General features: G+C 50.9%; 1 protein-coding gene across 9 annotated transcripts in view; it reads left to right on the forward strand.

The window, feature by feature from the left end:
* Positions 1-27,712, forward strand: part of ERI3 (ERI1 exoribonuclease family member 3) — a 130,839-nt gene that overhangs the window by 44,807 nt on the left and 58,320 nt on the right. For all 9 annotated transcript variants that reach the window (XM_027537478.1, XM_027537484.1, XM_027537480.1 and 6 more), the window contains 2 exons: positions 613-704; positions 27,608-27,680. In XM_027537478.1, the coding sequence (XP_027393279.1) occupies positions 613-704; positions 27,608-27,680 (165 nt within the window). The remainder of the gene's footprint in view (positions 1-612; positions 705-27,607; positions 27,681-27,712) is intronic.

The raw sequence follows: 27,712 nt of genomic DNA on the forward strand, positions 1-27,712 counted from the left end.
ACTTCTAGCGACTGGAGCAGGCTGTGCTTTCCCAGTTGTCAGAATAGGGCTACAGCCCGGCAGAGGAGCCTCTTCTGCTAGCCTCTTGGGGAAAGTTAACTTGACCTTCGTTTGGAGAATAAGTAAATTAATACATTTGGTTAGTAAACATTTGGTGGGAGGGTGGAATGACTAAACAAGCAAACGATCCTATGGAGTTCCCTGCTTGGGGGCCTCTTCCAGCCTGTTCTCATGGTCCAGGCCAACCTGTGTCTGTGCTAGGCAGTACCTTTGTTTGAGGACCAGAGGTATTTGGACTGACCTACTGGCTTCTGTCCTTATCCTGTCCAGGGTGGGCTGCCAGGCACCGGGAGAGTGGAGGGGCACCCTGCCCCCCACCACCCCTCTAGCACTTGGGCTTGTGGGATCTGCCTGCAGGGATCATCCTGCCAGGGCCTCCATAGTTCTGAGCCAAGGCTGAGAGCCCAGAGTGGAGCTGTGGTAGGATAAGATTACAGTTTTCTCCTGCTCTGATTACAAGCAGCTTATCTGCGTTTCACTGTTGTGGCTCTTCAGAGACTCAGGGAAAAAAAAAATGGAAAATCTCATCTGTTCTTGTTGTGTACTTTTCAGAGGGTCGATGAGTGGATGGCGAAGGAAGGCCTCTTAGATCCAAACGTCAAGTCAATTTTTGTCACCTGTGGAGACTGGGACTTAAAAGTCATGTGAGTATGAGCAGGACTCCTTTGCTGACAGGGCTTGGAACCTGCGGGACCAGGTTTTGCCTTTTACAGTCTCAAATGTCCAAACCTACAGGGCAGCTGGGTCAGGCAGTCTTGGATCTGGGGGCTGGCTGGGCAGAACGAGGGCTGGGAGCTCGGCCTTCTGCCTCTGGATGGACCTTTCCAGCCCTGCTGTTGCCTTCTTACCTGTGCTAGGAGAGCTCTTCCTATTGTGGGCTACACGTTACTGCCCTGAAAGAAAGGAGTTAAAAGAGGGTCTTTAATTTTCTTCTAAACCAGGTACATAGTATTTACTCTTCTAAATGCTTTAGAAATAGTAACTCATTTACTAACCCTTGGGACTCTTATTATTCCTATTTTATAGATGAAGACATTCAGGCGCAGAGAGGTTAAGTATCTTGCCCAGGGACACACAGAGCCAGAATTAAGACCCAGGCAACCTGGCTCCAAGGTCCATCTTCCTAACCATGATGCTATGTTAGGCTCTCATGTGGGATGCGAGGCCCTGATGATCCCACAGAGAGCCCAGGGTGGGGATGGGAGAGGGATGCTGCTGCCGGGTCACCAGCCTCCTCTTTTCCTCCCTTGTCCCCACTGCTTTTTCTCCTTTGTCTCCTGGTCTTGTCCCAGTTCTGGAAGACAGAGCTGGTTCCTTTGCTGGGTTGACACTTCGGCCTCTTGTCTACCCTCATGGATACCTGGCTTCAGAAAGTCCCCAGGGAACGAAAGCAGGGTGGAGGTTGGGTGGTAGGGGGGCGCTGTGTGCTGAGCACTGATAGGATCCATACCTCTGTGTTCTTTGTGACTGAAGGCAGCAACGAGCATTCTGTGTGTGTATGTGTGTGAGTTTTTGAGCATAGGATGGGGTATTGGTGGGGGTGGGGAGGCATGGCTCTGGAGTGACATTTCCTTCCAATTCAGGCATTATTTTCTCACCAAGATCCTTTTTATGCCTTTTGCTGGGCATTGAGGTGAAGTTCTGCACCCGGGTGGCTGTCTAGCCTGCTATTGGACCCAACCCTCTAGGTGAGGCGGGAGGAAGAGCAGGCCCAGGTCACATACTCGCCCGCACACCTGTCTCCCCCAGGCCTGAGAACATGTGTGTGCACTGACTGCGTACCACACGCTCCAGAGCTCCCCGTGACACTCATTGTTGGGGAACTTACAGGGGCTGTGCCTGGAGGCAGAGCTGAGTCAGGGGACGGTTCCGAGGAGAGGGTGAGGAGGAAGAATGCTGTTGCTCTGGTTTACAGCGTTCCATATCCTGAGCAGCTCTGAGCACTCAAGTGAGAAGGGACTCCTGGGGAGGGAGCTCCAACACAGGAGACGGTATCCGGGGTGGAGCAGGGTACAGGCTGACACCCAGGGTTCTAGGGCTCGTGTGGCCCAGGCCAGAGGCCTGGTTTCTCTAGTTAGCTGAGACTCCTGCTCTCCCAGTGGCTTTCTCTCTTTGGTGTGTTCATGTCCCAAACACCCAATTTCAGCATCTTCTGTGATAGGGGTGAATGGCGTGTGCTTATATGCGTATGTGAGAGCTTTCCTGCCCATGATGTTGGGGACTATCTGGCTGGGCCTCCAAAGCTTGGGGTCGGTTTCTCCATGACAAGGAGAGGGGATGGCTGGCATTAGAAGCCTTGGCATGGCGGGCCCTGGACAAATCTTGGTGACTTAGGAGGCTGCTTTGCATCTTGATGGAACTGTTGTCATCAATAAGAGGGATCGGGCTGGGGAGTCAGAGCACATGTGAAAGGAAAATCAGATGTTAATGAGCACAGTTTCTGGGTTACTCTTTTCCTTTACCTCCTGGAGAGAATCTGTTTCACTTTTTTATTTTAATTACTAAGGGAGTGAGGGAATAAAGGAAAAAAAGAAAACGTGAAAATGACAGCTAACATCAGTTTCAAGAACTACGTTTTATGTTTCTGATCTTATTTCTTAGTTGATATTTCTATTATAACATTACTACTCTATGATGCCAAAAGAATTTCATTAAACGGAAGAAATTAGATCAGTTGGGAGATGAAGGAAAAACAACCAGTTAGATTGGCAGAATCTTAAAATCCATAACTTGTTTAGGCACGGAAGGTTGAAGTGTGTTCCCCCAGCATAAGTGCCAGGGCCTCTGAGAAGGCAAACAAATAGAGACACCGTCTCTGCTCTCGAGGTAGCTCATGGTACAAGCAAGGAGCAAGGGTATAAAAAGGAAGGGAAAAGAGTGATGCATGTATAACAAATCAGGAATAAGAAATTAAGGCACCAGATACAAACAATACACCCTTTTGAAAGTGGCAGTGACTGTGATAAAGTACAATTTTTAAACATGTTAATGAGCACATGCCATGTGTCTCTCTGTCTCCTACCTGTCTTCTTGGGTAGGAGGTGGTGTCTCTCTTTTATAGGTGAGAAAACAAAGGCAAATTAAAACCTGACGCTCAAATTGGTAGACCCAGCTAGGCAGAATGGAATTCTTAAGGCCACATGGCTTCCAGAAGAGATGACTGGGGCAGACTTTGGCGGCTGGTTTGGGTCTGGCTCGTGAAGGCCCGCCAAGCTCTGGAAGCGAGAGTGCAGGGAGGAGTCAGATGTCTGGTGGCAGGGGCGGGGGGAGGAGAGCTCTGTGGCCGCCTTTTCGAAGCAGGATTCCCGTAACCGCTGGGAAGGCTCTTAATTAAATGTGTAACAAAATAAAAACAGCCAGAGAGGAAACCTAAGCAGCTCTGCGTGACGGCGCACAGCTTCTCCATGTTCCGGAGCCTCTTGTCAGATGGCTCTCGTCAGAAGCATCACCTTCTCTCATGCCTGGTAAAGCCTGCTGATGAGCCTGACAAGGGTGGTGGTAAACTGACCTAACAACTTGTTAGTATGTGGCTCACTTCTTGTTTTGACATCTATTTTCAAATTTAAGTCTAAGGAACTCAGCAAATATTTTCATTTCCCACTCTAGTCTCTCCGAGCCACGCTCCCTCTTGTTGCCGCTCCCCCCGCCCCCTGCCCCCAGCAGCCTCCCTCTCCCTGCAGCCAGCTGCACATCACTTTCGTTGGAAAGGGCCTGATTAGTGTGGTGCTGAGAAATGGGGACTGAAGTGGCAGTGGAAATCCCACTGGAGAAAAGAAATCTCCCCCCATCCTGACAAATTAATTTTGTGTCCATCTTTTGTCAGCCTGAATGGGGTGATACTCAGGTTTATGTGGGCTTTGAAGCTGTCGTCACAGATTCCGCTCAGGTGGGTTTTAATACAGTGGGTGCAGATTTCATTTTCCTTCTAAACGTTTTTAAGAAACGACACTTGTGGTTTTGGCTCTTGGTCGGCTTGCCTTCCCTACCTGACCTGCCTTTCCATTGCCTTACCTGTTGTTTCCTGAAGCTCCTTGTAGAGTTTAGTGTTCTTTCACAGTGTTCTCTCTCCTCTGCTTATCCAGGCTCTGTATTGTCTCTGTAAAGGGCGTCTGTCTTTGGCATGGTGGGAGGATAGGGAAGATGCAGTGAGGATGGACATCTGCACAGGCGCTGCCTTTGAGGAGCTTACCTTTTCACCTGTAGTTTGGAGACATGGGTTTGCCAGCTGAACGGCCAGAAGACCCAGTCAGGAGGCATTCTAGGCACAGGTGCTTAGAAGCTAGGCCACAGGGTTTCGCAGTGGCTTGTGGGTTTAAGAAGAGGAGCAGATCAGGAGGACTTGGGTTTGCGGAGTGGGCTGGGGGATAAGAAGAGCTGATATGAGGGTGGACCTGGTCCTCCGTGCCTCAGGGGAAGAGGCCCTTTGGAGGAGAGGGTCAGGATGATCAGATCCTGCTGTGGAGGAGCAGGATCCAGGGGTCCACTCCGGGTCTGCCGGGAGTGACCTCATGCAGCTTCCCCTTAGCTTGGGAGCAGGGCGTTTTCCTGCTGTTGGAGGCCAAATGTGTGAGTGCAGGGCTGTCATTTGACTTAGGTGTTTCCCCTGCTCTCCTTGTGCACTTCGCATACCACACCCCTCTGTTGGTCTGTGCAGATGTGGACCAGAAAGTCTGGAGATCAAAAGATATTTAACATTAACATAAGTTTGTGTGAGACCATCTGAACTAATATTTTGCAACGAAAAACTCAGCCACCTGGGTAGCAAACAGTTTGAAAAAATAATGATAATTTATAAGAATGGCAACTAGGGGAGAGCTCTTAATACTAGGCTGTCTAGCTAAAGAAAATGAGATCTATTTCAGTTACTTCCATACTCGGACATGAAATTTTTTGTATTATTTTGTTCTTAATCCATCATGAAGAAGACCCAGTCAGGAGGCAGGTGGAAGCACCTCTGTGAAGTCACTCCTGAATTCACACTCCTTTTTTTTTTTTTTTCCAGATGATTGAAACCATTCTAGACTACATGGCTCTCCCTTCTTGTTTCAAGTACAGACAAACATTGTCTCTGAAAAAAAAAAGATACTTGCTCAAATTATCCTACTTACTGTTTGTTTTGGGAATACATACTCAACGGGGACTTGGGCTTCCCAGGTGGCACTTGTGGTAAAGAACTCACGTGCCAATGCAGGAGACAAGAGATGTGGGTTTGATCCCTGGGTCAGGAAGATCCCCTGGAGGAGAGCATGGCAACCCTCTCCAGTATTTTCGCCTGGAGAACCCCATGGGCAGAGGAGCCTGGTGGGCTACAGTTCATAGTACAGTTGAAGCGACTTAGTGCGCACGAGTACACACACACACACACACACACACACACACACACACACACACTCTGTCTCAACAGGGACTGCTGAGGGTCACGCAGCCAGGACGATGGGAGAGCAGAGAGTGCTGTCTCCTGGAGAGAGGTCCCATGGCAGAGGAAGCACATGCCGGGGAGGACTCTGTGGGGTACACAGTACCTCGAGGGATGTGTAGGTGGCGTCTGAAAGGCTTGCTGGGGGTCCTCCTGGACCCTCTTGGCATCTCTCCTCAGCCTACTTCCTCCTTCTTGAAGCACTCTTCATTTCTACTTATGTCTCCTGTTTCTCTGACTTTTTCCTTCCTTTTCCTATGATTCTTTTTTCCTTTTCTCTTAAATTTGGTGTTTCTTAACTACTGGCATTTCTTTGATCTCTCTCCTAGCTGTCTTTTTTTTGTATCCTACACACTCACACTTATGGGAGTGATCTCATCTATTTCTCAGCCTCAGCTATTCTCTGTATGCTGTCTTCTCATCTTTTCCTCTATATGAGAAATGGAACCAACATGCAGCAGTGATCCCACTGGAGAAAAGGAATCTGTTCCCTTTGCCATCTGAACTCTGAGCCTTCATATCCAGCTCCTCTTCTCTATCTTACCTAGATACCCTTAAAGCTTGTGCTTAGTTGCTTAGTCGTGTCTGACTATTTGCGACCCCATCAACTGTAATCTGCCAGGCTCCTCTGTCCATGGGCTTTTTCAGGCAAGAATACTGGAGTGGGTTGCCATTCTCTCCTCCAGGGAATCTTCCCGACCCAGGGATCAAACCCACGTCTCCTCTATTGCAGGTGGACTCTTTACCTGCTGAGCTATCAAGGAAGCCTTAAAACTTAAAGCTCAGGTGCTATTTTTTCTCCCAACACCTTGTCTTTCAGCATTTTCTTGAATAATGACTCACTGGTACCATCTACTCAGTAGTTCTGTCAGAAAACTGAAAATCTTCCTTGGTTCCCCCCTCTAGCCATAACCAGTTAATTGCCAGACCCTATGATCCTTTCTCCCAGAGGTTTCTCACAGTTGTTGCCGCCTTTCCAAACCCACTACCCCTGCCCTAGTTCAGGTCACCCTGTTCTTCTTGGATTCCTACGAATGTCTTCTTGCTCGTTGGTCTCTCCAGCTGTTCTGTTTCTTATATTTCTTTCTCCTAATTGTAGCAGATTACATCATACCCACTTAACACCCTTCAAGGCTTCCCCTTGTCCTCTAGGCAAAGTCACACTGATTATTGAAGGTTTCAAGGCTCTTGTTTATTTCTCTAGCCTCATCTGTTGATGCTCTCTATGTACTCAGGCTCCCCCTACCCCTAGCCAGGTGCTCTAACTGGCCAGTTCCTAAGGATCCCTCCTAACATCTTTTTTTAGGTGCCTTCCTGTACGTTCCTGGAGTACATGTACTTATTCTTACATGAAATTGCGTTGTAGCTGCCTAGACTTGTCTGTCTCTTTCCCTAGATTGTGTGCACCATTATAACCCCAGGACAATGCCTGACATGTAGTAATTGTTCAATAAATGTGTGTTGAATAAATGACAACTAAGGCATGGAGTGGGCCTGTAGGATCCCTGCCCGGGAAGAATGGCAGCGGGTGGTGGTGAGTGGATTCAGGGAGAAGGGAATGGAAGAAAAAATCTCAGATCCTCCTGCCCCAGACTGAGTGTGAGGGGGTAGAGGACTGCACTGCTCATGCCAAGAAGCTCCTGGGTTCCCCTGCCAGCACTGGATGTTGGGCCCTGCAGGGGGGTACTGGGTGAGATGGTGCAAGGGCCTGGGTGAGGGGGACAGGGCTCGGTCCTAGGAGCAATGTGAAGGGCTTTCTCTGAGACATTTGTGTCCCCAGGACTGAGGGCTAGAACTGATCTGGAAAAGTGACATCAGATAATAAAGATAGCCAACATTTATTGACTACTTACTACATACCAGGAGTCCTGCTGTGCTATTTATGTGTTATCTCATTTAATCCTTACTGCAATCCTATGAAATAAATTATTTTTTAACACATGAGGGAGGAAACTGGGGCACTGAGAGGTAAGTAAGTTGTCAAGGGCACACAGCCACTTTGTAGCAGGGATTTGAACTCTGGAAGCTGGCATGTTTGACCGCTTGGGTATCTGACCATCTGCTTCTGTCTTCCAGCATGGCTTTGGGCTTGGTGGGAGTGCCCTTCCTCCTCCCCTTTGTTTGCGCTGAGTGACAGAGCCTTGGGATGTTCTCTGACACCCTAGGCTTCTGGTACCTGGCTGGTGTTGGTTGGAGGGCTGGACCGTTGTGTTCGTTTTGCTCTGGGAACGTGGTTGGCCAGGAGATGTGGTGGGGGATGGCTTGGGGCTGTCTGAGAGGCTGCTTGCTGATCTACAAATGAGTGGATCCTCAGATCATTGCCAATATTACTTTGGAAACCTCTGTTCTATAGTATCCTTGGAAGCACATGGGGCATCTCATCGAGTCTCTAAGCTCGCGAGAACCTTGTCCATGGGTTTGCCAGTTGGTCCCAGCACGGAGCTGTATCACCTTTGATTAGCAGCCTGTTGGGGGGAGGGGCTCGAGTCAGAACTCCCTGGCAGTCCTGACTTGTCTCATTTCCTGATACTTTTATCTGTCACTGCAAGCGCTTGGGCTCCCCTCCTGAACTAATTAAGTTTGCATGTGTTTAGACACATTGCCAAATAGGGCTTAGCAAAGCGGAACTGAGCTACATCTCTTTCTGAGTAGGGAAGGAAGGATATATGAATGCTCCACCACGAGGGCCAGGGAAAGCGTGGACGACACGGAGCCTGTGTGTACAGATGATAGGCATTCTGCCCTGGCCTCCCTGGGACACAGCAGGTCTGCAAAGCAGCCTTCTGATTGGCTGGCAGCAGCAGCTGAGGGCCCACCCTCCATCTTTCTAAGTGAACTGGGTGTTCTCAGAGGGCCGAGGATGGAGGATAGGCTCTGAAGTAGGATTTTTCTCCCAAGCATAAGCAAAACTGAACAGCAAGTTTAATGCGACTTGTAGGGTAAGTTTCGAGGCCTGTGTGCTGTTTGCTGCCAGCCTGAACCTACCCAGCTCCATGGCCTAAAACCACCTGTGTGGCTAGCAGAGGGCTGTGAGAAGTACGTTGGAAACATGGGGCACGTTTTCCTTTTTGCCTTGAAGACCCCAGGCCACTTTGCTCAGTCTCAGGATCGCTGTGGGGGAGAGAAGAAGTGTTGCTCAGGATCCCCCCACCCTGGAGGTGAGGTTCAGCCTAAGGGGTCAGTGCGGTGCGGTGTTGCCCACATGTTTCCACGTTAGACTGATGCCTGCCTTTTCCCGAGTGCTGGGTAGCCCGAGGTCTGAGATGGGCACACATACTTGGGTCCTGCCTACACAGCTGCAGACGTGGGGCCTTCCCATGTTGTGGACTCCTCCTCTGAGGTAGGGAGTGAGGGTATTTCCCATAGAAAGCAAGAGAAACAGCTGATTGCCATGGTCAGCGCTTTGATATAGCTGTGAAGCCCCTGGGTCAGCTTCCTGGCCACGAAGAGGCTCTCGGTAAGGCGAGATCAGCTCAGAGTCAGGCCAGGCTTGCACTGCACACCATGTGTGTGGGTGGGCTGGGGAGGGGCTTCTGGAGGTTGTATAGGAATTCTGGGCCTTTGAGCTGCAGCCTGAGCCCAGAGCGAACAAGAACCAGACCTTCTGCCCTCCCTTTAGTTTCCCTAGAGCCCTCTCGTCAGCAGAGGTGCATTGGGTTAGCCCCAAGAAGGCAGCTTGCGTTGATGGGGTCATGTTTCAGCTGCAGCTAATCCAAGTCACTCGATATAAATCTCTCCCTGCTGCCTCCCCACTCCCTCCCATCCCCAACCCACAGACAGGGAAATGAATCCTGGCCCTCGCCCTGAATACATCATGGCAGGCCTGCCTCTAATGAGAGAGGGCCATTCATTGTGGGGTGAAGCTCCCTGCAGAGCCTGGGATGCCATTAATTAAAGAAGAGCCACCTGAAGCCAGTCGTGCGGCGCAGCCTGCCACGCTCAGATGGAGTGGTGGTGGGGTAGCCTCGTTAGCCTGACAACTCCTCGGGACCAGGGTTCCTGGGTGCTGGGGAGCGAGGGGTGCCCCGCCTCCACCTGAGAGCTCCGGCCTCTGGAGCCAGCCTTTTCACAGATGTGGGCAAACCCCTTCCTGCACCTGTCCTGGGGCCAGGACCTGGCAGGAAAGGGGCTGCTGACGATGGGCTCGGCTAAGGATTACCCATCTCCAGCGTGTGGGCCTCGGGACAGGAGCAGGTTTCTGTGAAGTCCAAGCAGGCTCCTGGCTCCCAGCTGGCGCTCCTCCCCACCCTTCTCCACGTGGTCCTGGAGCTGCGGGTTGGCAGGCCATGCAGCCTGCAGCCTTCCCTCAGAGCCTGAGTCCAGGGAAGGACTGGAGGGACCTTCGGCCTGCAGGGACACTCGGGGAGAAAGAAGCTCTTCCATCAGGTCTGCGGGCACAGCCCCTCCCGGGCAGATGGCGCCTCTGGTATTCCAGTTTCTGGGCATTTCTAGGCTGCAGGGTGGGGCTCCAGTGGCAGACTCATCTCCTCTCCCCCTGGGAAGGTGTCGGAGGGTCTTAAGCACTTCAGTGGTTGTGGGAATCCCTGGAGTGGGAGTTCTGCTCAGTTAAAACCCTGATAAAAGACGGAGGTGTTTATGTAGTGGCTGGCCAGGCGCTGAGATGTTTCTGGTGGTGGGAGCCTGCTGTGGCGCTGCTGACTAGACGACTCTTTATTGCTTCATTGGTCCTGAGGTGAGTGTGGCTGCCAGGTGTCTGGTCCCCAATCTGATGGATAGAGTGCCCCTCGACCATCCTTGAGGGTCTTACCGCCTCCTTGCTGGCAGGAGGGGCCGTAGGCACTTGGACCTTGACCATCACCTAGAGCTGGAGTGGATCAGCTGGTCTCTGCCTGGCTTGTCAGGAAGACAGATGGTTTCTGTGTCTGTGGCTCTTCTGGGCAGTGTCTGGAAGTCTGGTTCTGTGCTCCGTGGAAGAACCTGAGAGGCTCCTTCAGAGAGCCTCAGAACCAGCAGGGCATGGCTTGACCAGGGTGCCGGCTCTACTTCTGTGGAGTCTGCGTGGTCTGGAATAGAGGCTCCCCCTGAGACTCAGGTGGCACTGCTTTGTGTTTTGAAAAGTTTTGGACCTTCACAGGCCTTGGCCATTAGTTTGGGTCCTTCTGTCCTCTGGCAGGGGCTTCCCAGATGGCGCTAGTGGTAAAGAACCTGCCTGCCAATGCAGGAGATGTAAGAGACGCAGGTTCAATCCCTGGATTGGGAAGATCCTCTGGAGGCGGGCATGGAAACCCATGCCAGTATTCTTGCCTGGAGAATCCCATGGACAGAGGAGCCTGGCAGGCTACCGTCCATAGCGTCGCATGGAGTTGGACATGACTGAAGTGATGTCCTCTGGAAAATAGAGAGTGAAAAATGGGGGCTTGTGTCCTGAACTCCAGGGAGAACTGAACTTCCACTGTTGATGCTAGAAAATATTTTTGTATGGGTGAGATACTTTTCGCGTGACTCTTGAGACCCAACTTAAAAAAATTTTTTTTTATTGTGGTTTCCCCAGCAGTCCAGTGGTTAAGACTCCACACTTTCAACACAGAGGGCTCAGGTTTGATCCCTAGTTGGGGAACTAAGATCCCACATGCCGTGTGGTACAGCCAGAAAAAGGAAAACCAAAAAAATGTTATCTTTTTAGAAATGGAAGTATGAAATAGGTACAGTAGGGTACATCCTGTATACAAGTGTGAAATGGTCAGCTCAGTATATTGTTATACATGTACACACTTGTGTGCCACCCAAGTCAAGGTGAACTTTTTGCATCATCCCAGAAAGTTTCCTCGTGCCCCTCTCCTGTCAGTAATGCCTACCCTCTTCTAGGTAACCACTACTCTGACTTCCGTTACTTTGGGCTCATTTTCTTCTTTTTGGCTTTCATATACATGGACTCATACAAGATATACTCTCTTGAGTCTGACTTCCTTTGCTCAGTGTAATATACAAGAGATTCATCCGTGTCATCGTTGGTTGTTCAACCTATGTATTGCTGGGTAGGATTCCATTGTATTACTATACTGCAGTTGGTTTTTTTGTTGGACTATATACCTTCTTTTGGTCTTTTCGTTCATGTTTACCAAATGAGTATGTGAAGGTTCAGTCTAATACGAGCATCTGCCTAGTCCTGTCAGCTTGTACTAATCTCCCTCGTCCTTTTCAACCTAATTCCAGCCCCTTAGACGTGTGGTCTTCCCTGTGTCTTGTGGAGTCTGCACTGGCCTTCCCTCTTTTCTGAACCCCCAATGAGAGAGGCTGACCCCAGGGCTGTGGAAATGGCCTTTGAGCCCTAGTCACCCATTTATTTATTCTTTTGACAGATATTTATCGAGTGTCCGTGATATGTCTATACTGTTCCAGGTACTGAGGACTTAGCAGTGAACAAAGAGATAAACCTTCTGAACGTCCTGCCTTCGGGGGGCTTTCATTTCAGTGCATGCAGCCAGCACTGCCCTGTCTTTTGGACGCTGATGCCAGGAGACTTGGAGTCTTGTCTAGACTCCTTTGTCCCTGGGATTCTGTAGGAGCTGAGTGGCAGTGGCCGTTGCCACCTTGACAGGGCCTCTCTCAGACTTTTGTGGGCTTTCGTCTTCCTTTTTTGCTGCTACTACTGCTTGGCAGTGAAAGGGTTTCTCAAGATTGGCGCCTCCTTCCACTATCCTGGAGTCTGATTCCCTCTGTGAGAGGAGAGAATTAATCTCCAACTTTCCATGCCTGTAAGGTGAGTGACCTCTGTTTTGTCAGCGCTCGCCAGTCTGTCCTCTAATTCCCAGCCCGGGTAATGTAGACATTACTTTGTGTTAAAGCAAACCACCAGCAGCTCTCTGGAGAAGGCAGTGGCACCCCACTCCAGTACTCTTGCCTGGAAAATCCCATGGACGGAGGGGCCTGGGGTGCTGCAGTCCATGGGGTCACTAGGAGTCAGACACGACTGAGCGACTTCACTTTCACTTTTCACTTTCATGCATTGGAGAAGGAAATGGCAACCCACTCCAGTGTTCTTGCCTGGAGAATCCCAGGGACGGGGAGCCTGGTGGGCTGCCGTCTCTGGGGTTGCACAGTCGGACACGACTGAAGCAACTTAGCAGCAGCAGCAGCTCTCTTAGTGCGGATTCTGTCCTGATCTAGGCAGCTCAGAGAGGATCTCCTCACAGGTGCTCAGGCACCTGAGCATCTTTAGTCCTGAATGGTGTTTGGCAGGTTCAAGGAGGGAGGATGCCCTTCCACTGTGTATTCCCTAACCACCATCCATGCCAGCTGCTTCTGAAATTGGTCACTGTGATCAGGCTCCTGAGAGCACAGAGGAGGCTGTGAACACCCCAGTGAGGAGGAAGTCAGGAAGCAGAGGGCTGGGAAGGTGTGGGCCAGGGAACCCAAAGCTGCCGCTGGCAGAGTGGCCCATGCCTGAATGATCTGTAGACTCTGGGGGCTTAGCTCTGTCGGGCTTTGGGAAGGGCGCCTATGAGCAGGTGGGATAAATTCTCTATCCCTGGCTAACGGGTGACACGACTCAGACTTGATAGTTCTGTAAAACTGTTTCTTCCAAAGCCTGCAAGGATGTTGGTTTGGGGAAGAAAGCCAGCCAGCCCAGAGAGTCCCGGGAGCCTGACAGGCCTTTTTCTCTGCGATTCTTTCTTGCAGGCAGCCCGAGGCAGCCTGTCTCTTTGTTAACAGAGTGACAGCAATGTGACACCATGGAAATAATTACTAACAAATCACGGTGCTGACTGCAAACAGCTCTCTGTCTTCAGAGGCATGTCAGGGTGCATTAGAGCAGGACTGGAGGAGCGGCACGTGGGGGCTGAGGCGCAGCCTGTGCTCAGACGCTCTCCTCTTCTTCCCCCACCCTGACCCCTTGCTGCTTTGTCTGACTTTCCTGCTCATGGCCTTAACCCACTAAGTCAGCCAAGGGACCCACTGGATAAGTAAGTGGCATATGGCTTCCTCTGGGCAGGTAGCTGGGACTCCCATCTTTGCTAGGGAACACCTGGGTGTGATGGGATGGTTAGATAGCGTCACCGACTCAACGGACGTGAATTTGAGCAAACTGGGAGATAGTGGAGGGCAGAGAAGCCTGGCGTGCTACAGTCCATGGGGTCGCAAAGAGTTGGACACAACTTAGCGACTGAGCAATGACAGCCTGAGTAGTGATGAGATCCAGGAGTTTTTCTGTTATGGGGCCCCCGGAAGGGTAGAAGGGTGCTCCATTTTTGATGACTGTCTACCAGTTGGGACCAGCTTCACCTGCTGGTGGTTTTGGTGTGATGGAGAGTATTCATGCTAGCTGGACCCATAGTCTGGGAGAAGCTTTACATCTCAGTATTGGCTCTGCTCCCTTCCCCCACAGCCCTGGATTCTTCTTCAATTGCCATAGTCAATTTTGGGTAAGTCGACTTTGTCCATTCCCTCTTGGTTAGCAGAGTGATTGCTCTGACTGTCAGGGCTGTAAATAATGTTCTTGGTGTGTGTGGCTGGAGGCAGCCGTGTGGGGTGGGGAAAGGAGTGGAAGGAGGAGCAGCACTCCGCTGGCTCCCTCGCTGGCCCCCCTCCCCTCTCATACAATATTTATCCAGGGATGGGAGTCAGATGCAGCGACCTCAGGGTCACCCAGTTAAATAGCTTCTGAACCTCCCTGCATTCTAATTGCTGCAGTTGTCCTTTGCTCTGGAGACTTCTCCTCCCCATTGTCTGCTGAGGCACACGCTAATGGCTCTCCTCCTGGCCCTGCTGGGAGGCAGATGTGGGCTGGGGGGGTGTGGAGGGAGGGAGAGTGCTCACTGCTGCCTCCTTTTCCCCGGGGAGGAGGGAATCTGGGGCCTATTAACAAGTGGCTTCAGCATGGAGGAACACGGTCCCCTGCCTTCCTGCTGCCGCCTCCCCAGAGCTGGCTGGAGGAGACCCAGGAGGCGGGCCTGGTTGATGGGCCAAGGGGTTTTGCCCATTTCCAGTCCGATAAGCAGAACTGTGGGACTCGTGACTCCTGGAGGGCACAATCCATGGGGTCGCAGAGAGTCGGACACTACTGAGCACGCACACGAGCGCCTCCTCTATATAAGGGCAGGCCCTTGAGTACTTGGCTGAGGAGCATCATCCTGTGTTTCAGTGGTCCTGCTTCTGTGGCTTGGAGACTTCTAATGAGTGGTATTTCCTATTGGAATATACTCCATTTTGCCCATAGATTGGCCAGATGCAAAAGCCTCCTTGGTCTCTGGTTGGTTTAGATGATTGATGATGGTAGCAGGTGTGCTGCAGTTGGTGATTTAAGAGTGGCACATGCCATGCGTCTTCACTGGGACCTTCCTGTAAATGTCAGTTACCACCCATGGCAGTTCTTGTCTTCCGAGGAAGACTGTTGGAAACTACCATTGAAGACACTAGCCACTGTGTGTCCTGGAAGAATATTCCAGCAGGAGCCTAAAGTGAGCCCCTGTAGAGTTGCTCTAGGCCCAGTAAGGACTGTGCTGGGAACTCTGGGGACCACCAGTGATCGGGACAGAAGGAGCAGCACGTGCAAAACCAGTTGTAGGCTAAGTAATAAGTAAGGTAGAGCTTGAGAGCAAACACTACAAAGATACACAGTGAATGAACCCAGAGCAGCACAGTGGAGGTCGAATGGGTAGTATTTTTAGCAGGAAACTTTAAAAAAAATAAATGTTAAAGAAAGCCCAATATTACAAAATATATAAAAGTTGAGCTGTTCTTTTTGAAGCTGGAGCAAGACCCTGCCCATTCTTCCTCTTCCCACCCTCACCAGTCCACAAAGTAGCTTCATGTCCCTCCTAGAACCCTAGAGCTCGGGGGAGCACAGTTGAAAATGCCCACCAGAAGTGTGACTCTGTCGGCTAGGTTACACATTCTGAAGGAGTCAGGGGAGCCGGGATCAGGGCAGAGGAGATCAGCGGGGTTCGGGGAACAGCTGTGTCCTTGAAGCAGAGGTCAGGCTGCCTGCTGCATCCCGAATGCTTGCAGGATGCTCTCTGTGGAGCCTCCAGAGGGCATTGTAGGCCAGGCAAAGGGCCAAGGGCCCAGGCAAAGGGTCAAGATGGCGATAGGCCAGATGGAGACTCTAGTGGGGGATGAGTGAGGTATCTTGGAGACCGCTCAAACTGCTACAGAGCGCCTGAGCCGAAAAAGCAAATAGCTCACCATCCGAGACACTGACCAGAGTGCGCTGGAAACCTCCCAGCACCTGCCCACCCTCCTCCCCCAACCCTACTCCCTGCTGCCTACTGGGGCCTCTGCCATTCCACCTGCCCAAGTCCTGGCAGCCACTCCAGCACTTCTCGCAGCCACACAGGTGGGCACCGTGCCCTTTCCCTGGAAGAACAGCAGCAGGAGAGGCTCTGGAGAGGTGCCCGTCTTATCCTTTCACTGGAGAGGGGCTGGCGAGATACACAGTATTTGATTTCGTGGCGTTTTTGTGGCACTGGGGAAGCGCGTGTTATATGTTCCACAGGGTGTCTGTGGCTCTTATGTGCTGTGTGTGGTTATTTATATGGGCTCCACGAGGGAGAAATGGGAATAGAGATAGGCGGCAAGTGGGCCGGAAAGCCGTGGCGCAGGGAGGTGCACTACACACATGCAGAAGCTTTTGGAACATCTGCTTGCCTGTGGGGATTTGAGGTTGGTTTTCTCTGGGAGGATGGGCAGCTTGGCCTACGGGGCGTCCCTCTGCACCCGCCTGTGTTCTGGTTTCTGTTTGGGAACTCTCCAGAGCAGCATGTCTGGGAACACTTCCAGCTGTGCTGCCAGACCCAGACGCAGGTGACGGCCTTTAGTCTGTACCATAGGGAAACCAAGAGGAAATTAAATGTCATTTGCCCCCTGCACAGCAGGTCAGTGCCAGATCAGACACTGCTGATCAGAGCTGTATGGAGGGCACCCAAGGGAAGGCTTCTGCCTGCAGCCATGCCCTCTGAGCCGTGGAGACTCCCAGGTGATGGCCTGGCTCATGCCCAGTGCTTGCTTTGCCAGGCTGGGTTCACCCTGGCCCGGGGCCCAGCCCTGTGCTACATGGCAGCTGTGGCCCCTGCCAGCCAGAGGTGCATGTGTCTCTGGGGGAGGGAGTGGAGGGGCAGGGCAGGGCAGGGCCTGGTAGTTGAGGGCACTCAGGAGCCAGTGAGTGGTCAGCCCCTCCTCAGAGAGGTGTGTGGTACTGTGGAAAGAGCAGGGCCTTTAGAAGTGAAGGAGACCTGGGTTTGAGTGTTGGCTCCACTGCCTGTGTTGTAGGATCTTGGGAAAGTCACATGACTCCCTCCGCCTCCATTCCTCATCTGTAAAATGGAGAGCACAATAAGCTCTGGCTCCTGACATCCGTGGCCGAAGTAGCTTCCTCTTGGGACTTACTGGCGCTCCGGTTTCCTCACCCCACTTCTCCTAGATCTGGAACAATCTAGGAGCCCTTGCTCCTGGGCTCAAGTGAAGTGAGCTGGCTGAAGTTGCTGGGACGTGGAGCAGGGAGGGAATGAGTCTGGCCGACTGGTACTCTCCCTGCACCAGGCTTTTCTTCTTGTCCATCCCAAGGCCGTTAAGAGATGAATACGGTTGATGGTGGTCACCTCCTGTTGAGGGGCTCAGCTGGCTCGCTCCAACTTCACACTTGCACTCCCCTTCCTCTTTCGGAAGACCTCAGGCCCTCTCCCTCCTTTGACCTGAGTCTTAGTGGCGGGCATAGTTCTCGGTTCTGCAGTGGCATTTATTCACAGGGCTTTAGGAAGAGACGTTTTAATACTGTGAGAGTTCTCCCTAGAAAACTCCCCACCCCACCCCCACCCCCATCTAAGGCATGGCTGCTGGTGGTGAAATTCATTAGTGTTCCCTGACAGGCAGTGGCGACAGAGGCGCACGCTGTCTGCTTCCCGCTCCCTCGCTCCCGTGCTCCTGCTTCACGCACACTGATATTTAAAGCTGATGGGCTGCTTATAGACTTCTTGTACCATGACAAGTTTGGGGAGGGGGGTGGGGGAGGAAGAGACAGACAAGGAGCCAGCTGTCACGCTGGTATTTCAAACAGTACTCTCTCCTGACCCTTTGCAGGCTCCGGCAAGTGTATCATCTTTCTGAAGCCTGTGGTTGGAATTGTAACCTGCAGCCGTCCCAGAGGATGGGGGCAAGTGTGGGGGCCAAGGGGGCCGAGAAGTCAGCAGTGCATCCTCCCAGGGCTGTGGGCAAGCAGAGAAGAGTGGAGGGACAGGGAGAGAGAGAGAGTGTGTGTGTGTGTTAGAGCAGAGGGGATTGAAGCTGAATCTTTGTGAGTGCTCCCCAGCATTGCCCTCCCATCCCTGGAAATGGGATGGCCTTCTCGCAGTAGTCTCTCCTGGAGTGATCATTAGCTTCATGCTATGGTTATCTCCTAGGTGGTCCTGAAAGCTCTGCATCTCTATGAATCACAGTTGCTTGGCCTCTGCCCCCTGAGGGTCCTGGATCTCAGTGATACTTGTAAATATGTGGTTTCAATTGAGGGAGAAAGTTCTCCCGCTTTGTGTGTAAACTGGAACCTTGGCTTTTGTTGCCGCCTATGTGCATGCTGAATTTTTAGATTTGGACAGTGAGTACCAAGGTGCCTTCTTACCCACAAGTCCTCCCCTCATCCCCAAGCTTCCTGGAATTCATTCTGGCAGCTGTTGAGTGGTTTTGGATTTCCCTGACTGTCATCCCCAGAAAACTTCCCCAGGAGCCTTTTCCTGACCAAGGCACTGTCTCTCAATGCAGGCGGCTTGGAAGCGTCTCCAAAGGCAGTTGCAGGTTTGGTCTCAGCTGACCTCCTTACAGCCAGGACCCCTTCTGTAAGTGCTTATTTATGAAGTGTTTCCCTTGGCTGGCTCCTTTAACCTGCACAGAGTGGGTCATGGAGGTGAAATAACTTGCCCGAGGACGCATGGTCACTTGACCAAGTTTTCTCCTAGTGCGGCAGAACCACAGACCTGGTCCTTTCCCCCATCAGGGGCCCTTCTAGCTCCAGGGTCTGCAGTGGGGGACGTGATTGGGGAGCAGAAGTGACTCCTCCACTCCCTGCTTTCTTAGCCTTGTCAATGCTGTCAGTACTCTGTTGGCTTCCTCACTTTCAGCACAGCTGTGTGTGTGTGTATACACTCATGTTGGCTTCCTCACTTTCAACACAGCTCTCTGTGTGTGTTTGTGAGAGACAGAGAGGGGTTACTCACTTCCAGCACAGAGCTGTGTGTGTGTGTGTGTGTGTGTGAGAGAGAGAGAGAGAGAGGTGGGGGGGTTACTAACTTTCAGCACAGCTCTGTGTGTGTGTGTGGTGGGGGGGCGGGGGTTACTAACTCAGCATGGAGCTCTGTGTGTGGGGGGAGGAGGTTGGGGAGGGGCATTGTTACTTTCAGCACAGAGCTGGGTGTGTGTGTTTGTGTGTGTGAGTGAGAGAGACAGACAGACAGAGGGGCTACTGGCCATCCCTGGTGGAGGGTGGGGCCAGAATGTCTTTTCTCTCTGTAGACTGAAGTGTATTCTTGTTGTTTTGTTTAATTAATTCATTTTGTTTTTGCCTGGGTCTTCACCGCTGTGCGGGCTTTTCTTTGGTTGTGCTTTGCTCACCAGCAGGGGCTACTCTCTAGTTGCAGTGTGCAGGCTTCTCACTGCAGTGGTTTCTCCTGTGAGCACGGGCTGTAGGGTGCTTGGGCTTCAGTGGTTGTGGCTCCTGACTCCAGAACACAGGCTCGGTAGTTGTGGCGTATGGGCTTAGTTGTTCCATGGTGTGTGGAATCTTCCCGGACTAGGGATCGAACCTATGTCTCCTGCATTGGCAGGCGGATTCTTTACCACTGAGCCACCAGGGAAGCCCTGAAGCGTGTTCTTGAACTGGCCAGGGTCATCTTTGATGTGCTCACCTCCTACACCCTTGCTGCCCCTCTCCTTCCCCCACACCCCACACATTATCCTGTAGGTTTCTAGGCGTTGCTGGCGCAAGGCATTGCTTTCCTCTCCCTTCCTGTCCTTGCCTGGCCGGGAGTGGCTGGGCTGTGTCTTCGACCACGGTGTGTCTCTCAGGTGAGATGGAGACTGGCCGGCTTTGATAAGTACGAGGCTCGAGCATTAATTTTTTATACATCAGCAGAGGCCAAGTGAGTGAATTCAATTATGAGTCTCCTTCTCTCCCCCCTCCTTGCTGCAGTGTGGTGGTTCTGAGCAGAGACTAAGGAACCTGTTGAAATGAGAAACCCTTATTTCCTGGTTTGACCCTCTCACTAATTCGGGTTAAATTGCTACGTGATTGCAGTGGTGCCACATTGTGCCTGCCTCTGTTTGTCTAAGAGGATGCAGTGGGGGCGGAAGCACCAATTTGTGCAGAGATAAAAGGTGTCATGGGCAGATAACTAAGGTCCCAGCCCCATGCCTACTCTCACTGTAGCTCGGCTGGCTCTGTGGGAAGCCGGCCTCCCCACACAGGGAAGGAAGCCCAGCCTTCCTTGCTTCCTTCTCTCCCCCTGATCATATTTTACCTCGATGCCACAGCATAATGATGCCCTGTGTAGTGGGGGAGGAGATAGGCACCTCTGGCTGACAGCCCTTCCTGATAACCAAATTCTAACCCATCCATCACCAGCTACTCTCCTCAACTTGAGGAAAAGTGATCATGAAAGGTGGGCCGTTTATCACCCGGGGTCTGTTTATCTCCTCTGGGTGGGGAAACGGGAACAGGAGAGACAAAGAGCTGCGTCCCCAGTGAAGTGCTGCCTGGGCTCCGGTAGCCTGCCTGAGCTGGATGCAGACGCGTGTCGTGCTGACTGTGGGGCTCTGATTGGGACTCCCAGACTGGGACCCAGGGGAAGGGGACCTTCCCCGAGGCTCAGCCTCGGTGGGACTTGGAGACAGGCCTAGGAGATGCGTTCCGAGGTGCAGGACAGCCAGTGACAGTGACAGCATCTGTGGGAAGGTTTGCATCAGAATGAGCAAGAGTGGAGCCCTTCATGGAAACAAGCCCCACACCCCTCATATGTGATCCCTCAAAAGGAGCTCCCTCTCTGACCGGTCGGCTGGGTGTGCCGCTTCCGCTTTCCCCAGGCTCGCCTTCCGTGCCTCTGTGCTCTGAGATGACTTTAAAGAAGATAGGGCCTTTCTCCCAGCTCTTCACCTCTGCACCTCCACACACCCCCTTTTCTGCATATCAGGTGGAACAAAACAGTTTGCCCTTGCAGGTGAGCGATAATGTGCTTTTGGGTACGAGAAATGACAGCCTACATCACTCCGAGATCCGGGTCCCACAGCCTTTCCAGAGAAGCAGAGAGGGGTCAAATATAGCCCTTAGAGTCAGCTGACTTCCTCCTCGTAAAGGCTTGAGAGTGACCTGCACGTCCCTAAGACTTGCAGAGAAGGAAACCCAGAAGGAAGAGTGTCCACGATCTCTGCCAGCACTGCTGGCTGCTCTCTGGCTGGTCCTGGCTCTTGGTGTCTGCCAGTCTGTGTGTCAGACCTCCATGGATGCTGCTGGCCCCCTCCACTGAAGCCTAGCAGTTCTAGCAGAGCCCCCCAGCTCTGTGTCACCCAGTCTTCAAAGCTGAGCTCTTGCTAACAATGGCTTCATCCCGCCCATACCCATTAGCGAGGGTGGTGTTCCCTTAATGAGCCAGTCCCCTGCCTTGGCTGGCGCCGAGCTGGTCACACCTGTTTGCCATCAGGGCCGTCTGGGCCTAGCCCAAGTGTGGGGCTGCAGGTGGTGGGGCTCCCTTTGCTCTGTGCTATATGCTTATTGAGGGGGCTGTTTCTTATACCCTTATTCCTCCCATGCTCTTCTTTCTAAGTAGGAGAGGGCTTTCTTTGCATTCTGTCATTTAGCCGCAGTAGTAAGGGAACTTGAGGAGTACCCCATCTTTTCTGACTTCCCCCTGGATGGAGTAGCAGGGAGCCAGTCAGGCCTCAGAGGGAAAGGTTTCATGGTCTGTTCTGATGACCCTGGGGGCCAGTGTGATAAGAGATGAGCCCCATGGTAAACACCAAAGGCGGAGCCCCTCTCTGGCCCTAGGCCCCATAGTATTTGGAAAGCAATCATATCCCTTGGTTTAGAGCCCACAGGCAGGACTAGGGTGGGGGGCTTCCTTAAAGAGGGCCCCTTGCATTCATGAGGCTGAAGGAAGTTTTGATTTGGTTGAAAAAAAATTCCCATTCCTTTTTATGGCCTGGACATAATTGGCTCTTTTCTATTGGCCATCAGTGATGTCATTCCGACCCTCATAAAGAAGGGGAAATCACACCTGTGGACTTGGTGCATAAAATTTCATTGGGCAGCAGTAATAAGCATGGCCAGATGATGTTTGGGCAGTTGAGGAGCTCTGTGCCCAGTGATCCCAGCTGCATGGAGGCCTGGGCACCATAAACCTGCCTGCACGTTCATGCCCGTAGGCTAGTCCAGGGCCCACTGCCAGTGGCTCTTCCTGGGATCAGTGTCTGGGAGAACTCATAGCATTCAAGCCCTTTGTGCCAGGGGCACTTTCACCTTTTTCTTTTCCAAATTAGTGGCACTGCATGCCCACTAGTACCCTCTGACAGTAGCCTTATACTCATGAGAACTGTGGACCCAGAAGTGACCTTGAGCACCAACCACTGTGATACCTCCCGTCTGAAACCCAGACCTTGCCTTCCCAGGGACTTGTAAAGACTACGTCTACATGATTGATGCCTTGTGTAGTCAGAAGGCTTAGATCCCATTTCTGGTTCTGCCCTTGGCTTCTTGTCTGATCAAGCAAATCCTTTTTCTTCTCTGGGCATCAGTTTCCTCTTTTATGAAGGAATGACAACTCCTCTAACCTACCCTTCCTCATGGGGTTTCTCTTGGTGCTCTCTGAGCTGGGCTAGGGTTCTGTCATGGAAATGTGTAGCTAGCTGTCTTCCCACGAGGCACCTGAGAGTTCAAGTTCTGGCATGTAGCTCTGTGTTTCTTGTGAAGACGGGCCTGGGTCCTGCTACACCTGTAGCAGACGTACTGCTTGCGTCTTGAAGTCACAGAGCTAGGACCTTCCATCAGCTGGAGGACTTGACAACTGGACTGCCTGTGAACCTACAAATGGCAGGTATACCCACAAGTGACTGTACAAGCCCCGAGTGAGGGTGATGGTCCCGCCGCGCTCTGCTTCAGTCAGCCAAGGGGCCCAGGCAGCAGTCCAGATGCTGCCGAGCCATATCTGAAGCTGAGTCTTCAGCCTGACAATCTGTCTAGTCTGTCCTCCTTCAAGAGAACCAGGCAGGATCCTGTGAGACACTTCCTGCCTGGGTAGAGGACACTCTCTGTCTGACAGCCGACAGTTGACATCTGCCCTTGAAATCCTGCTGAAGAGGGAGCCCTTCCTCTCCCAGGGCCAGCCACAGCCAAGAGCACTCCTGGCCTGGGTCAACTAGATGAACCAGAGGGTGCTGGGGGAGTGTGATAGGTGACCCCGGACCTTTGCCTTTTCCCGGCCAGTCCCCTGATGTGTTCCTTTGCAGATTCTGCTGCTTCTGGTGGCCCCCTTTACGCACAGGCCTTAAATGTGATGTTTTAAAAGTAGCTGACCTGAGCAAGCATTTTCACAAACACCAAGGATAGGAACATGAAAGAAAAATTGAAGGGAATAAGAAAATTACTCAAACATTACAGTTCTGTGTCTTAGGCAACCTCATTCTAGTTCCTAAAGCTACCTTTTGTCTTTCAGAATCTTGCCTCATTTCCTTCTAGTCTTGGTCATTGATTCTCACATGGAGACGTCCTACCTGGATACCCCTTCATCCTCTTGGTCTCAGCCAGGCTTTCCCTCCCAGGAAATTGACTGGTTGTCGTTAGTGTCACTGTGTCATCTGGGTGTGGAGAGGAACCTTCCCCATGGTAAGGTATTTCAGGTCTTAGAAAAGTAAATGCTTACTCTACTACTAGCCTAAAACATAGGCATTGACTCCCACTTCAGTTCAGTTCAGTCGCTCAGTCGTGTCCGACTCTTTGTGACCCCATGAATCGAAGCACGCCAGGCCTCCCTGCCCATCACCAACTCCGGAGTTCACCCAAACTCATGTGCATCGAGTCGGTGATGCCATCCAGCCATCTCATCCTCTGTCGTCCCCTTCTCCTCCTTCCCCCAATCCCTCTCAGCATCAGGGTCTTTTCCAATGAGTCAACTCTTCGCATAAGGTGGCCACAGTACTGGAGTTTCAGCCTCAGCATCAGTCCTTCCAATGAACACCCAGAACTGATCTCCTTTAGAATGGACTGGTTGGATCTCCTTGCAGTCCAAGGGACTCTCAAGAGTCTTCTCCAACACCACAGTTCAAGAGCATCAATTCTTTGGTGCTCAGCTTTCTTCACAGTCCAACTCTCACATCCATACATGACCACCGGAAAAACCATAGCCTTGACTAGACGGACCTTTGTTGGCAAAGTAATGTCTCTGCTTTTGAATATGCTATCTAGGTTGGTCATAACTTTCCTTCCAAGGAGTAAGCGTCTTAAATTCATGGCTGCAATTACCATCTGCAGTGATTTTGGAGCCCCAAAAAATAAAGTCTGACACTGTTTCCACTGTTTCCCTATCTATTTCCCATGAAGTGACGGGACCGGATGCCATGATCTTAGTTTTCTGAATGTTGAGCTTTAAGCCAACTTTTTCACTCTCCTCTTTCACTTTCATCAACAGGCCTTTTAGTTCCTCTTCACTTTCTGCCATAAGGATGGTGTCATCTGCATATCTGAGGTTATTGCTATTTGTCCCGGCAATCTTGATTCCAGCTTGTGCTTCTTCCAGCCCAGCATTTCTCATGATGTACTCTGCATATAAGTTAAATAAGCAGGGTGACAATATACAGCCTTGACGTACTCCTTTTCCTATTTGGAACCAGTCTGTTGTTCCATGTCAAGTTCTAACTGTTGCTTCCTGACTTGCATACAGGTTTCTCAAGAGGCAGGTCAGGTGGTTGGGTATTCCCATCTCTTTCAGAATTTTCCACAGTTTATTGTGATCCACACAGTCAAAGCCTTTGGCATAGTCAATAAAACAGAAAAAGCTAGTGTCTATCAAATAGTTGAAGAGTAATGGAGGGAAGGTTGACTGCCCTAACACTTCCTAGGGTAGAAACAGTCATTACAACTAGATTCTTGTTGCCAAACCTCCTAAAGAGGGAGTGTCTGCTTGTGATCTCCACTTTATTTCTTCTCACCCTTCAACATGTCACCTGCTGCCTTCTGTCCCTACCAGCCCACTGATGCCAAATTCATTGGGTTATTCTCAGCTCTCTCTTACTTGACTGCTTTATGGCATTTGACATTAATGACTTGCTTTGTAGGCTCAAAAATCAATGATTCCAGAAACGGTAAGCTTGCTTTTGTTATCCTTTAGGTTGACCACAGGTGATCTGAAGTCTGAAGTCTGAAGTATAGTCACTCAGTCATGTCTGACTCTTTGTGACCCTATGGACTGTAGCCCGCTAGGCTTCTCTGTCCATGGAATTCTCCGGACAGGAATACCGAAAAGTGAAAGTGAAGTCGCTCAGTCGTGTCCAATTCTTTGTGACCCCATGGACTGTAATCTGTAGACCGTAACCAGGTTCCACCATCCATGGGATTTTCCAGGCAAGAACACTGGAGTGGGTTGCCATTTCCTTCTCCTGGACATCTTCCTGACCCAGGAATTGAACCCGGGTCTCCTGCATTGTAGGCAGACGCTTTTACCATTTGAGCCACCAGGGAAGCCACCAAGAGTACTGGAGTGGGTTGCTGTTCCCTTCTCTAGGGGATCTTCCTGACCCAGGGAGTGAACCCAGGTCTCTTGCATTGCAGGTGGATTCTTTACCATCTCAGCCACCAGGGAGGCCCCAGGTGATGTGACATGGGGTCCAAAGAGCATGTGTTACCTTGGCTCTCTGATACTAGGAGCCTTGCCCTCTGGGCATGGAGGTGGATTGGGTGAGTCCTGCCTCATGGCATGTTATCTCGAAGGAGCTGAGGCTATGTGACCTGGAGAAGGGAACTTAGAGGGAAGCTCCCTAGGCTCACACATCTTGAGAGGTTCTGCAAGGAAGAGATGCAAGTCTCATTCTCTGTAGTTTCTAAAGAGTTTCTAAAGTTTCCACCCTCAGACTTGTGGGTGGAAATTACAAAAGACAGGTTAAAGTTTAGCATTAAGGAAGGATGTTCTGTTAATTGGAGGAGTCCACAGTTAGAGCCGACTGCTGTGTGTATTATGAGTTCCTTGTCTCTGGTGTTGATCTGGTACAGGTGGCCTCATTTCATTTTAGCTCAGTAAAGCTTGGTGGTCATTGTCATTGGTGACAGTCACTTAGTTGTGTCCGACTCTTTGCGACCCCATGGACTATACAGTCCGTGGAATTCTCCAGGCCAGAATACTGGAGTGGGTAGCCTTTCCTTTCTCTGGGGAATCTTGCCAACCCAGGGGTTGAACCCAGGTCTCCCACACTGCAGGCAGATTCTTTACTAGCTGAGCCACAAGGGAAGAATACTGGAGTGGGTAGCTTATCCTTTCTCCAGCGGATCTTCCTGACCCAGGAATCGAACCGGGGTTTCCTGCATCGCAGGCAGATTCTTTACTGACTGAGCTTTGTGAGACATTAACCTGGGTGCTCTGCTCCTCTCATTCCATAGTCTTCCTGGGTAATCTTGTCTGCTTTCGTGGCTTTAATTTTACTTAAATTACATGAGTGATTCAGCAGTTTATATCTCCAGGCCAGATCTCTCTTCAAAACTGGATATCCATCTGCCTCTTAGACATCATTCCACTGCCAAATGTCTCCTAGGGCTCTCAAACTCAACAGGTACTGAGTGCTTAGTGGGCGTCAGGTATACCTCTCAAATTGCATTCCCAAACTGAAGCCTCCATCCGGTGGGCTAGTAGAGGGAAGGTAGTGGGATGATGCCTGGTCTAGGGAGATACTGTATGAAGAGAATTTAAAGACAGTAATGAAATTGACTAAATGCTGGTTGGTTTCATCTGCATTGTCACATATGCTCTCTGCACCCCTAACTGTCTCAGTAAGAAGCACAAAGCTGGTCTAGCCACATGCCTCTGGATTGGGTTCTACCACTTTCTCTCATTCGCTCACCAAGATTTCCTTTATATCTCTTTTTTTCTGTTGCTTGCTCACTGTCTCTATGGCTACTGTCTAGTCTCCTGGCTACTACTTGGCTTTTGTAGTGTATTGTTTTTGTTGCCCCCAGAACTATCTTTGCAAATCACAACTCTTCAAAGACTCTCTATTGCCTGTGGCCAAGCTCCTCTTAGCAGGAAAACTATGATCTTCCCCAGCTGATATTTCTTGTATCTTCTTCCATCCTTCCATGTACCCCAATGCTTTAACTTAAGGCTTTTAATCTACCATTCTGCTGAACAAACTGTGAGTCCCTCGTGCACAGGAGTTAAGTTTTACTTTTTGAGTCCTGAGTGCCTGACTCTTATTAAACATCAGTGTTTAATAAGTATTTGTTTGAATGGATTTGTGTAGGCAAAATGGCATCATCAGCTAGAAGGGGAGAGTTTATAAATTATAATTTAAAGAAAAATCAAGAACAGACTCTCGATTTACATTCTGACATCTTTTTATCTCTCTCTTCGCTATCACAGAAAGCTATTGTTAGAGACTTAAATGTGAGGCAAAGGCCCTGCCCAGCAGTCTCTAAATCATGTGCTCTTTTTTCTCTCTCCTCCTGTCTCTGTAACAAAATGACAACACCCTGTTGCACTGGAAAGAACACAGGCTTTTGAATGAGCCAGACCTGGGTTCAGTTCTTGACACTATCGTGTTTTAGCTGTGGGGACTTGGGTAGCCTCTCTGACTCTTGTTTTCTCATCTATAAAGTGTACAGATCTACCACCTGCCAGCATCACTCTGAATTAATGTGAAAATGTAAGTAAGAAACTTAGCAATATCCTAGGCCATCAGAAAGCAGTGTGTCTGATATTATTTTGAATAGAGTCTCCAGGTTCTCACATTTGGATCTGAGGGCTGCATCTGGAGCCTGGTGTCCAGGGTGCTGAAGGTGGGGTGCCTTTCTTGGGTGGGGTAGGACGCATGGTTGGTGGGTTGTTAGCCTTTTGGGGGTCTCCCTGTCTTATAGACTCTGTTGGATTTCCTGTCTTAAGACCCTGTACCTGCGACATGGGTTGCTCAACTTGTTCTCTCCTCCCTCTCTTTCTTCAGGCTCCCAGGACAGTGCCAGTACTTGGGCTTGCCAGTAGCAGATTACTTCAAGCAGTGGATTAACCTGAAAAAGGTACTGTATCTGAGCCCCTCTCCACGTGTCCT

Source organism: Bos indicus x Bos taurus, chromosome 3, assembly GCF_003369695.1.
Source record: "Bos indicus x Bos taurus breed Angus x Brahman F1 hybrid chromosome 3, Bos_hybrid_MaternalHap_v2.0, whole genome shotgun sequence".
NCBI lineage: Eukaryota > Metazoa > Chordata > Mammalia > Artiodactyla > Bovidae > Bos > Bos indicus x Bos taurus.